The following is a 12000-nucleotide window of genomic DNA, read 5'->3' on the forward strand; positions in this document are numbered from 1 at the left end:
AGTTTCTGTCAGATTTATATATCTTAGCTAAGTCATAAAAGCTCTTGTTGTTTCTTCTGACTAAATGCAACATACCATATCTTTATCTTCTTCATTCTCCAACTCTTCAGTATAAATCATATACTTATAACTCTTTTCCTTTCCTTTTGGTACCGAACGTGGTATTCTTTTCTGAATGCTTTTGTCTTTGATTCAATGACTTCATCTTTTGCTTGAAGTTTCTTTTCCATCTCTCCACGTTCTGCTTTATATAGTTCATCTAACATCATGAAAATATAACAAGCATAACGAGGTGAAGCCCACATTGCTACAGCATTTACTAAAAGTCTATGAACATAATAACCTTTCAAACCAGGAGCCAAATTCTTGCGATTTTCATACGGAATCTCTTCTCTCGGTTTTCCGAGGGAAGCAATCATATGAGGAAATTCTTCTAAAAGTTCTTTTGTCTGTTGGTTTTCAAACCAATGATATGCTTGCTTTGTAGAACGAAGAGCATTCATTATACTTTGCATTTGGTACATGTCATCTTTGACTGAACGAATGAGACGTAACTGTTTGTTATACTGTATGTACTCGTATTCTTCATTAATGGCTTCATGGACTATAACTGTTGTTGTGTTCTCTGATGTTGACATTACTGTCTTTACATACGAGATAAAAAATTTTGTTAGAAAAAATTAGCGTTATTTTTCTGTCATAAGGAAATGTCAAAAACTCATGAATTTTCGTGAATTTCCTTAAGATAGAAAAAATAAAGTTTATGTTAGCATGTTAGATCTAACACGTTTTCTAACCACTTTTCTAACATAACTATTTACAAGCGTTTTACATGGTATATGTTGCGATGGTTCATGACTTTAAACAGTTTTGTAGCTTCTATTTCTTCACGAAGGATATCAAAAATTTTAACTATGCCGAAGGTTTCTTTATACTTCTTCTTGACATCAGATAATAGGAAATCGTCAGCTGTTGGATAGTTTTTGTTCAGAAATGCTAACATGTCCATTTTATCTTCTGCTGGTTTCTCTACTTCTTTCTTTAAGTCAGCATAGTCGTTTCTCATACGTTCTATCTCTTTGACGGAGTAGTTATATTTCCTCATTGCTGCTTTACATTTTGAACATTGCGGATTCATTTTTGCGTTATACATTGAAACCTTACCTGCTAAAACAACTAAGGCGTCAATGGTTTTCTTTAACTCAAAAGTTGCTGGTTTTATCTGTTCATTCCATACCTTACCTCTTCTATCTTTATCTCTTATCTGCCATACACATTCAGCAACTAACGAAACAAAGTTGTCGTAGGTCTTAAACTCCCGGGTTTTGTAAAGGTCAGAGATGTTCTTATATAACATGTCGCAATCTTTGTCCATAACTTTATGGTTGCAATGAAAACCAAGGAATTCATAATTTACCTTTCGTATGAACTTCTTTATTTCTACTGAGTCAGTTGCTTTGACTTCTATTTCGTCGAATTCAGGAATAGTGAGCTTTTGTTGTTGGATTTCAGGCAATTTGGGTAAATGGTCAATAATGTCCTGCATTTCATAAAGATACTGTTCATTTGTTTCATCTTTCGCACTACAGTCTAAATTACTTGTTAAAAGTTCTTGCTTTATCTTCTGGATTTCTGTTTCAAAAGTATATGAAGAAGGAATGAAGCTTTTCATCTCTACTAACATAGATGTTGGATTCATAACTAAAGAGTTTGGTGAAGTTGTTTGAATTGTTGTTGTGCCGATTGTTGAAATCATATCTTTACATACAAGATAAAAATTTTTCTTAGAAAAAAATTAGCGTTATTTTTCTTTCATAAGGAAATGTCAAAAATTCATGATTTTCGAGAGTTTTAGACCATGTTATAAAAGAGGTTAGAAAACGTGTTAGATCTAACATTCTAACATAAACATTATTTTTTGGTCATTTATGACAAAAATAAATGGTTCATTTACTCACAATATTTTTGTACAAAACGACCCCAAACTTTTAACTTCTTTTCTGCAGCTTCTAATGCTATCTTAGCGAGTTCATATTCTCTAAATTCTCTCTTTAAATCTTCTTGTTCCCATTGGTCTAGTTCGTATGGAGAATCTCTATAACCATAACATATCTCACGTTCATGTTCTTGTTGTTTTTCATGCATTTTTCTAACTTCTTCTTCGAACAAAGGTTTTGCATTCTCTACTGTATCTTCAAGTTCTTCTTCATCTAATTTCTCATGAACTTTCTTGTCTATGGAGTCCATAATTTTTCCAACTGCTATGCAATATTTTGGAGAAGCCCACATTGCTATATAGTTTACAAGTCTTGGGTCTACATACATTCCTCTAACCTGTTTGATTTCATCAGGAATTCCTGCATTAACATTGTATAAAAAGCACCCCGCGGAATTCCGCGGGTTGGTATATTCTTCACAAAATGCCTTAAAATACTCTTCCCAGGACTTATTTTCCAACAACCTTCTAAAGTCTTTCCTAAACTGCTGACACATATTTGTTGCATTAATGTAACCATCCTTGTCTCTACGTAAGACTTCAATACCGTTATAAGTGCCTTTTGTGAATGTTTCGCCATTAGATTTGTTCGTGAACGTTTTTGCTTCGACTGTCATTTCAGTTCTTACCTACAAGATAAAAAGTTAGAAAAAAATAAAACTAACGTTATTTTTCTATCATTAAGAAATACATGAAAATTCATAAATTTAGGTCATTTATGTTAAAATAAATGGTACCATTAATGATATCATGACTGTTCTCGTTCATGTCTGATTTACATCTAATGAAAAAGTTTAGAAGAATTTTCTTATTCTTTCTGGCTTATTTTTGTCTTTCCAGTACTCCCGCTCTAATGGTCCCAGATGTGTTGGCTTTGACTCTCTCAAGTTCTTAGATGGTATAACATCTTCAACGCCTCCTTCATATCTTACTTATAAGTGTCATCGTTTATGTTGTAGTCAAGTATTTCAATAACCACTCCTCGCTTTGCTTCGTCAATGGTTTCAGCAAGTTCGCCATTACTACTTTCAACTAACTTATGTCGAGGGTAAAATGCAATGGAGTCGTCGGCAGCTTTTATAAGATATCCATTACCTTGCGTAGAGTCTACGATATAATAATTTCGACTTAACATTAAACGTTTCTTTGTCAACGGTTTGTCGTCAAGAACTACACGAACTTTTGTACCAGGAATGAGGGTAAATTGTGTTGAATTTCTGATATTTTGTGTTTGGCTTCGTTTCTTTTGTATATACTTTTCTTCTTGTTGTTGTGTCATTGAATTTGGTGTATGTCCTGTTGTAGAATGTGTTGAGGAATTATATACTTCGAGAAAATGTTTCATTGTTTCTTCGGTAAAGTCTCGCTCTTGATTTAAATCTCTGAGAGTCCTTATGAAGCGGTTTATGATGCCGAGTATGTTATGGTTATGGTCTTCAGTAGTGTAGTGAGTTATGTTATGCTTAATGAGAAATTCTGTGATTTCGTTGCTGAGGTATGCACCGTCTTGGTCTGATGTTAAAATACTTGGGCTATGTTCTGCTACAAACTTTTGTAAAACTCTTAACACTTCATGAGTTCCTTTATTTCTCATTATATACGCAAAAGCTTTGCGAGTGTTAACATTAATGAAGATGAGGAATGGTTTATGTCCTCCTTTTCTGCTTTGAATGAGAGTGTCAAATTGGTATGCGTCAGGAGTGTTGGAGTAAATTGGTAAAAAGTAGTCGTAAGGATTTATTTTTTGTTTGATGTACAACATTTTTGTCAAAGAACCTTTTCACTTCAGCTCTGTTAGTAAATCCCGAACTCTTTGCAGCTTCATTGAACTTCTTAAATGACCTCCATGGATGTTGTTCGAATACTTCTTTCAAGCTCATTTATGTAAAAATAAAGATTTTATTCTAGGCTCAAGTGCGTTCATTGAACGCGGTACCATGCAAATACAGTCACAAATGGTGGCATGTAATCTGCACCCGAGCCTGTTGGATTTGTTGTGAAAGTATGGGCATGATTTCCTGCGGTTCCACAGAAAATACCTGCGCTTGAATCTACTGGGTCACTTGAAATATCATATCTATGCATTCCCTGTCTATCCGAACCTGCTGCAAGATTTGTATAACCTCTTTTTGTTATTGAATGTGAATGACTACCTGTTGTGTTTGTAGTTCCTGTATGAGTGTGCGGTGGAAGGTTTGCTTCAGTAATTTTCTTCGAACCTCCTGTTTGCTTTGAAGAGTTAGCACAGTATAAGAATTTGTCTACAATCTGCTGCCATGTACCAAAACCTAAAACTGTTGCTGGATTTGTTGAGTTCATTGAAGTATAAATAGAGCCTATAGGATATAATGTTTGAAGAATCTGAGTCTTTAATGTTTGAAGCTCTGTTTTGTCTGCTTTCTTGTCATATAAATCTTGAGCAGTGAATTTAATATTATGTTCATCCTTCATGACATAAACATCTTTACATCTAATGTTTCTCATCGTCGTTATGTCGTCATCCGATGTTAAACCTTGTGGAAAGTTAGGAGGTTTACAATATATTGCATCCCCACCAGTTTCTTCAACCGTTCCTTCAATACTTTCTATAGCAACAGTTGTAAAACTTGTATGTGTATGGTTCTTGTCTGCTTTCTTCTCTAACATTGCTGGTAGTTCATGTGTTTCAAAGTTTCTGACATGACCTTCAATATTCCTGCAACTGTTATCTAAATTGTTTAGTGTATCTTTTACGCTTGTACTTGGATTCTCTAAAGGTGCACTTGAACCAAGGGTATAGTTCAATATTATGTCGTCTGCTCTAACAGTAGTGAAGGATTTATGTGTATGGTTCTTGTCAGCTTTACTGTCTAATGTAGCTTGAAGTTCATTTATATCGGAGATATTGTGTTTATGAGATTTCAAAACTTTGTTCATTGCTTCGAGTTCAACTTTGTCAGCTTTACTTTTAATAGCATCTTCAAACGTTATTTTTGACTTAACTCTCAAAGTAAATCTTGGTTCAACTAATACACCGTTAACAAAGAAGTATGAAGCATAAATTTCAGCGTTATAACCAAATGATTGTGGTGCTATACCTGTGTCATACTGTACAGTACAGTGTATGTCATAACCTTTAGCACGAATGAATTTATATCTTCTTTCATTAACATTTTTCGTATTCACTTTTTCACCCTGTGTTAAATATCCGTGGTAGTCCGTTATAATCTGTTCATCTGAACTTATATAATGAACATGGTTCTTGTCAGCTTTTTGTGAAAGAAGTTCAACAACTTTTGCTTCACTTATGTTACCAGTGTCACTTTCATTTATTTTTGTCAGCATTGCGTTCAAAACTTCATAAAGACTAACTACTTCTTTTGGTTCTTGAAACAATGAGTCAAAAGTCTTTCTTAACATTACATCTTCAACTGTTATGACTGAGTCAATACCTTTCTCTTTTATTGTCTTAGCTAACTGACCTAAAACAACGAACATATAGTCTAAAATATTATCTTCAGTGTTAAACACTATACGGTTTTCACGAATTGTTGTGTTTGTTGCTGTTAAAACTTCTTTAAACTCAGGATATATATTCAGTAGATTTTCAACAATTGTTTTGAACACTTGTCCTCCTTCATCTAATCTCTTGCTGCCATTAAAGGATGTAAATTAATTGGTTCAATAATTCCGAGACGAGGGTTGTAAGCAAGTCCGTCGAACATATTTTTACGTTTGAGTGCCCAGTTAGTTAGTTTCTTTGTATTATATGTTACTTTACCCCATAAATTTTTGAGACCGTCAAAGAAACTTCCTGTATTTCCATGTAATTTAGCAAACTCAACATAAAACTTCATGCTATCTATGCCACCAAGAAAAGCCCAGAGTGCATCTATCTCACTTTGCATGGTTATAAGAGATGCAGTTGTTACACCTGATGAAAATAAAGTAAACAACCACCCTAACCAACTCTTACCTGCTCCACTTTGTTCTACTTTCACAAAATCACTGATATGACTTTTTAAGTATTCTTTCGTAAGTAATGTGTCTCCAGGTGTAACGTCTCTAACGATATTATCTCCGTCAAAAGTCAATGTTCTAACTTGTGTCCGTGCAGCCTTTATTTTAAGGCATGCATAGTCTGGTGTTTGAGGAGCAGAAGGCTCGATGTATGTAATTTTAAAGAAATCGTCATAATTTTTCTTAAAGGTTTCATATGTTGTTTTGAATGTATTGAACCTCATTATTATATCAAGAAGTTTTGTCAATGAGTCAGCAATTGCTTCATCTACTGTTGACGTTTTGAGTTTTATTTCTGCTGAGTCGTTTATGAATGGTACTTGACATTGAGTTGTATATGGGTCAAATCCTGTAGGACCCAAATGAAGCAAGTAGTCTAAAATATCACGAACAGACTTTGAGACAGTTGTGTCGTTCTTCATGACGATTTCACCATTTACAATGAATGGCATAGTACATGAAGTTATTTGTGGGTCAAAACCAGAAGGATTGAAATGAAGCATATAGTTCAGCGCCTCATACACTGACTTATACACTGTTTCATTATTTTTTGACACAATTTCACCATTTACAATGAATGGCATTGTCGAAGGAGTTGTTTTTGTATCGAACCCTGAAGGATTGAAGTTAAGAATGCTTTCAAGAGCTTCATATACAGACCTATAAACAGTTGTGTCGTTCTTCATGACAACTTCACCATTTACAATGAATGGCATAGTACATGGAGTTAAAATAGGGTCAAACTTTTCATAGTCCTTCCATGTTATTATTTCTCAGTATTTCCATCAGAAATAACAATATATTTGTCAGTAAGTGTGAGAGAGTATTGACCAAAATATAAACGTTTAGCTCTGTCAGCTTCATACGCATATGCAGCTATACTCATATTTTAATGAGAATAAAATGTTGTTCTATTTGCAAAGTACAGACCCAAACGAATACGGGACAGTAAAGCTACAAACAAACTTAGGTCTACAGAATGAGGCGCTTGCATTCAGAATGGTTGACTTCAATACTATCGCTTTTGTCATAACAGATGAAACAGATTTCATGGAGATTGAAATAGATGGAAAGAAGCACGAAATAAGATTTCACAATAATGTAGAATATAAGATGGAAACATTAGCTGGAGTGTTAAATGCTCTCATAAATACTACAATAAACAAGGATAACGAAGAAAACTTAATGAATGTTAAACTTATTGCAGGAGTTTTGAAGTTCAGTTATGCGAAGGAGTTTAAGATAACACGAATGAGTCATAGAGTACAACTTCTTTGGGTGCATACCATATGACATTTCCTTTGAAAAGTGTTGACAAAACGATTGAGATGAAATCTGTTCCATACGTATGTTATGGCAATTGTTTATACATTGAGTCAAAATAGCTAATGTCACAGGTATTTCAGGAGTTAATAGTAAAGGTTCAGTAGAATATAAATCCTTCTGTTATGCAGTCAATTCAATGTTCATTCCAAACGTTCCTGTCATAGCAACTCATTTAGGTAAATGGGTTCGCATTAGTCCTCATAATTTGAAAGACATGCAATTCAGACTTGTTGACTTTCAAGGAGAGCCTGTAGAACTGAAGGCACCAGTGCGAATGACTGTTGAAGTTGACTTTTTAGAAAATATTAAATGCAACAGCTTACAAGAGAACTCAGAGCTAAAAATATAAAGTATGAATGTTATGTATTAGGTCATGAACTTTGGTTGTTGCTGTTTGATGAAACAAATGAGTTAGTTATGTCAGTCAAGAGAACAGAAAAAGGCGTCAAAGGCGCCGAGCGCAAAGCGCTATATTGTGTTAGTGAAAACTGCACCAAGTCAATAAGATTAGGTTTGCATTATGAAGATGAGTTCGATACTGTTGAAGAAGTTTTGGATAGATATTACAAATTGCTAACTTGAAATTTTTTTGACTGACGGCGCAAAGCGCCAAGATGGGCTCAAAGAGCCCTCCTGACTGCTTTAATTTACTAAAACATATTTCAAACAAAGCTTATATTCTGTTGAAAGTTTTGTATACTCGTTCGAATATTTATACTTAAACTCAACTCCTGTAGTTCCTGGTGTTTCAATGATGCGGATGTTACCTATTTTCATGAATGGTGGCGTTTGACCACAGCATTCGATTTCAGGGTCGAGATAGTCAATGACACATTGTTTCCTGTTATTCGTGATATAACATTTTCAAGGTCCTCCTTTGTTAGAATTATTTGGTTCTTGCTTATAAGATTTGTCAAAAGCTTCTTATCGTCTTTGAGTAAATAGTTTTGGTATAACTGAAGAAGGTAATGGTCTACGTTATCTGAAGGATTTGTTTGAACATTTGTGTAAGGGTTGTCGTTGGCTTCTCTTGAAAGAATTTGGTCCAGTGGTGGATACTCTAACTTAACATCTGATGTAGCGTTAGCGTTTGAAGCTGAGTTTAAATTCACGATTAGTTCTGGTTCTGGTTCTTTCAAACACTCTGAACTATAGTTCTTTATGACAATATTGTTTGTCGTTCGTGAGTCAACATTTGATGTTGGTTCAATTGGAACATTAACGGCACCAGCTAAGATGGATTTGCTTCTCATTTCATATAGAATAAAAACCTTTTATATGTATGAAATGAACAATATACTCGACAAGGGTTTGAATGTAAAGCTAACGAATGAAAATATTGTTGAATTCACTGAGACAGGTGCTGTGTATAAAGATGTAGAACTACTGAACAAAAGAGCTAAGGGAAGAAGCAGGAACATGAACAAAGGGTGGAAGCCTATAAAAATTTATGTCAATGATGGCTCAGGAGGTTCAAACATAAAGTATGCAGAAAGTTATAGAGTTTATGCTCTCAAAGGTGAAAAGCCTTCATTTAAGAACAGCTATTCTAACGCATATCCTCAAAAGTAACGGATGGGAAGTGGATGATATGAATGACAGCAAAAATATTAACAGAAATGGCGACAGAGATGCATGGAATTTGTTTACCATCAGTCAATTGAAGGTTAAACTTTAAAACAATGTTGGTCGTTCCCATGGAATATTTTTGACTTTAATGGTATTAGTCATGATATGAATCTCAAGGTATGAACGAGGAGAGATGAGAGACTTATATGCTTCCCAAATTTCTTCAAAAGGTAATGTTATACCTGACTGTTTCCAAATGAGTTCAATATCATAACGTGAGAAACCTTGAAAGATAACGAAGTCAGTTATGAGACGTTTTATGTTTAAAGCTAAAAACCTCCATGTTTGCATAAGTATTGCTACAGTTAAATGGTAATGTCTGACTTTAGTAATGATGTTAGCTAATGGTGAGTCAGGCTTTGACACTAAACCTTTACCAGCGAAGTCGTCGCAAACGAGCAAGTATTTGAAGGATATTTTTTGAAGGGGTATTTTGAAAGTTTTGACAGAATGTAGTTTGTAAGTCGTTTCATATCGTAAACTCCTGAGTACTGACGTAAGTGGTGTTTGTCAATAATTCTTTCCATCTCCTCAGAAGTCTTTTGCATTCCTGACTGTATAAATTCAACGATGGCATAATATTTCTCTTACGTCGAATGTAACGTTGAAGAAATTCAATGAGTTCACTGTCTGGAACTTTAACGACAGAGGCTTGAACTTTTGACATAAATGTTTTCGCTGTTGAGTCCATAGAGTCTGAAGTTGCTGATATAATGATTTGGTCATAATATGAGTCATTTCCTAAACGTCTGTTATGAGTATATGACGAATGAGGTTAAATGTCTTACCTGAACCCATCTTTCCACAATAGAAATAAACCCATTTGAACAGAACTCATAGTCCTTACTGAAAGGAAGAATAGAGAAGAGTTAAGTTTGTCTGTAGTTTCATTCATGTCTTCATCTACGTCATGTATTAAATGCTTCATTTTATCTCCATTAAAAATGCAAGTCAGAAATATTCAGAACATAGCACCGAGTCTAACTGACAAGAGTATAAAGATATACTATGAACATGTTATGATGAAACCAACCAAAATTCAAGAAAGTCAGTATACTTATGAATATCCAAGACACTGGGTAGAGTATGTAGGAGGTGAGAAAGCTATTGAAATCAGACAGGTTCGAAGTATTCCAGCAGGAAGAACAATATTATTGAAGAACTTTAATGTTTTGAGTATAATGATGAAACAAAGAAGCAAGATAGTTTCCCTGTTGCTGTGTATGTGAACTAGACACAGGAGATGACATGAAAGTTTTTAACACAAAGCTTCAAACGGTAGTGAGAGAACAACTGACTGCGGAAGGACATCCATTACCTTCAGAAGTTACCATAGCATATAATTTTGAAACAAACTCAATAGATTTTAAAGTCGTCTCTGCAAAGAAGTCAGGTTTTACATTTAATGAAGCAGATGTATATTCGAATGAAAACTTCAAAGCTATTGCATGGTTAGATAATGACGATTGCTTTAAGAAAATATTTAAATTCAGTGACTCAAGATGTCAATAGATGACCTTCGTGGAATGTTACCATCGACGTTTACAGTAGAAGGTTCAGCAGGATTGCTTACAAGATTGTCAATTGGTGGTATTTGGTCTCGTGAGAACATTGTTATAAAATCCAGTATAAGTGAATTTGCTGAAGAATCTATATTATGTCTTTCAAACTACATGTATTCGCCGCCGAAGCATTATAGTATAACAAACTTTGTCAGTAAGTTTAACATAAGACTTGTCGAACCTTCTTCAATGAAAGATGTTGTGCTACCTAAAGATGGAAAGGATGGACTCATTATTGAGATGATTTTAATAGCATATTAAATGAGCTTGTTCTTGAAGGTCATTCATGATGAAATAACTGTTGTAGAAGATGTTAGCAATTGTTCAGACATTTTGAATATAGATGATATAAGAAATAAGTTAGATAGACCGCAAAGCGGTGAGGGCGAAGCCCGTGAGAACGTTTATGTTTCATTGACTTTCTCCAGTAACGAGAACTTTTATGAGATAATATTGAAGAGAGATGATTTTAATATGGTGTAAATGGTAGCTTGGGCAGCTTTAGGCGCAATGGGAACAAAAGCATTAGCATTTGGAGCAAAAGCACTTGGAGCTTATGACGCAGTAAATAAAATGAGTGGAGGAAGGGTTTCGAAGACATTAGATGCAAATAAAGGGAAGATTGGAGGCTGGGTTGCAAAGAAGTTAAGATTAAATAAAATAGGGCTCATAAATAAAGCATCCAATTTGGTTGCGACTGAGTCAGAAAATGCTTTAGGAAAGGACGATGAGTTTGCAAAACACGCAAAAGACTTTAATGACCAGATGAAAGGTGAAACAATGCATTTAAATAGATTCGATGGAACTAAAGAAAATGTTTCTTCTCCACCAGTAGTTCTTCCGTATGGTCCCTATGGAATGTATGGAAACCCTTACGAAAGACCATTTGACCCATTGACTGGTGGAAGTAACTGGTATCATTACGGACGAAGAAGAAAGACAGTCAAGTTGGAGACAGACGTGAAGAAAGCAACTAAAAAGAAACCAAGGAAGAGAGTTATAAAGTAATGAGAACGTTTATGTTATGAGAAATTTTTAACGTTAGTTTTATTTTTACTGAAAATTTTTATTTGGATGTAATGACGAAAACTATTGAGATAACAAACTACAACGGTCATGAGTTCAAGAATTTGTTCTTCGTTCCGCGTGAAAATACATTCTATCAGATACGAGGGAGAAAGGGTAAAGTTAGTTTGAGCGTTTATGATAGTAAACATAATGGAAGATATATACAAGCAGTAGATACAAACGGTAAGCGTGTTTCATTAGCTTTGTCAAAACTTACTAACATTTATTTTGACAGTGACTTTGACCTATATGAAGAAGAAAGTGAGTCAGAAGATTATGAGCTGTTATGTGAAGCACAGCAATGGGAGGAGTTGCAATACTTTTGTAAGTGAGAACATTAATGGGAACGTTAGTGAGAACGTTAGTGAGAACGTTAGTGAGAACGTTAGTGAGAACGTTAGTGAGAACGTTTATTTTTTC

At 34.6% G+C, this 12000-nt stretch overlaps 4 protein-coding genes and 5 pseudogenes across 9 annotated transcripts, besides 1 other annotated feature; 3 read left to right on the plus strand and 6 right to left on the minus strand.

The window, feature by feature from the left end:
* Window positions 1-12000: part of a mobile genetic element that runs on past both edges of the window.
* TVAGG3_0452350 lies at window positions 9-638 on the minus strand (annotated as a pseudogene). Its single transcript has one exon. A coding segment is annotated over exon 1 (630 nt).
* TVAGG3_0452360 (organellar and viral DNA polymerase type B) lies at window positions 818-1756 on the minus strand (the record flags this gene model as incomplete). The annotated part of the gene is made up of 1 exon (XM_001299360.1): window positions 818-1756. The coding sequence occupies one exon, from the start codon at window positions 1754-1756 to the stop codon at window positions 818-820; it is 939 nt and encodes a 312-aa protein (XP_001299361.1).
* On the minus strand, window positions 1951-2613 carry TVAGG3_0452370 (uncharacterized protein; the record flags this gene model as incomplete). The annotated part of the gene is made up of 1 exon (XM_051234665.1): window positions 1951-2613. The coding sequence occupies one exon, from the start codon at window positions 2611-2613 to the stop codon at window positions 1951-1953; it is 663 nt and encodes a 220-aa protein (XP_051104395.1).
* TVAGG3_0452380 lies at window positions 2791-3876 on the minus strand (annotated as a pseudogene). The gene has a single exon. A coding segment is annotated over exon 1 (1086 nt).
* On the minus strand, window positions 3917-4447 carry TVAGG3_0452390 (phage tail repeat-like family; the record flags this gene model as incomplete). Its single annotated transcript, XM_051234666.1, has 1 exon — window positions 3917-4447. The coding sequence occupies one exon, from the start codon at window positions 4445-4447 to the stop codon at window positions 3917-3919; it is 531 nt and encodes a 176-aa protein (XP_051104396.1).
* TVAGG3_0452400 lies at window positions 4465-5883 on the minus strand (annotated as a pseudogene). Its single transcript has one exon. A coding segment is annotated over exon 1 (1419 nt).
* On the plus strand, window positions 7109-7670 carry TVAGG3_0452410 (annotated as a pseudogene). Its single transcript has one exon. A coding segment is annotated over exon 1 (562 nt).
* On the plus strand, window positions 9895-10770 carry TVAGG3_0452420 (annotated as a pseudogene). Its single transcript has one exon. A coding segment is annotated over exon 1 (876 nt).
* Window positions 10996-11520, plus strand: TVAGG3_0452430 (protein of unknown function, DUF4107 family; the record flags this gene model as incomplete). The annotated part of the gene is made up of 1 exon (XM_001291534.1): window positions 10996-11520. The coding sequence occupies one exon, from the start codon at window positions 10996-10998 to the stop codon at window positions 11518-11520; it is 525 nt and encodes a 174-aa protein (XP_001291535.1).

This window comes from Trichomonas vaginalis, chromosome V (assembly GCF_026262505.1).
Source record: "Trichomonas vaginalis G3 chromosome V, whole genome shotgun sequence".
NCBI classification, from domain to species: Eukaryota; Parabasalia; order Trichomonadida; family Trichomonadidae; genus Trichomonas; species Trichomonas vaginalis.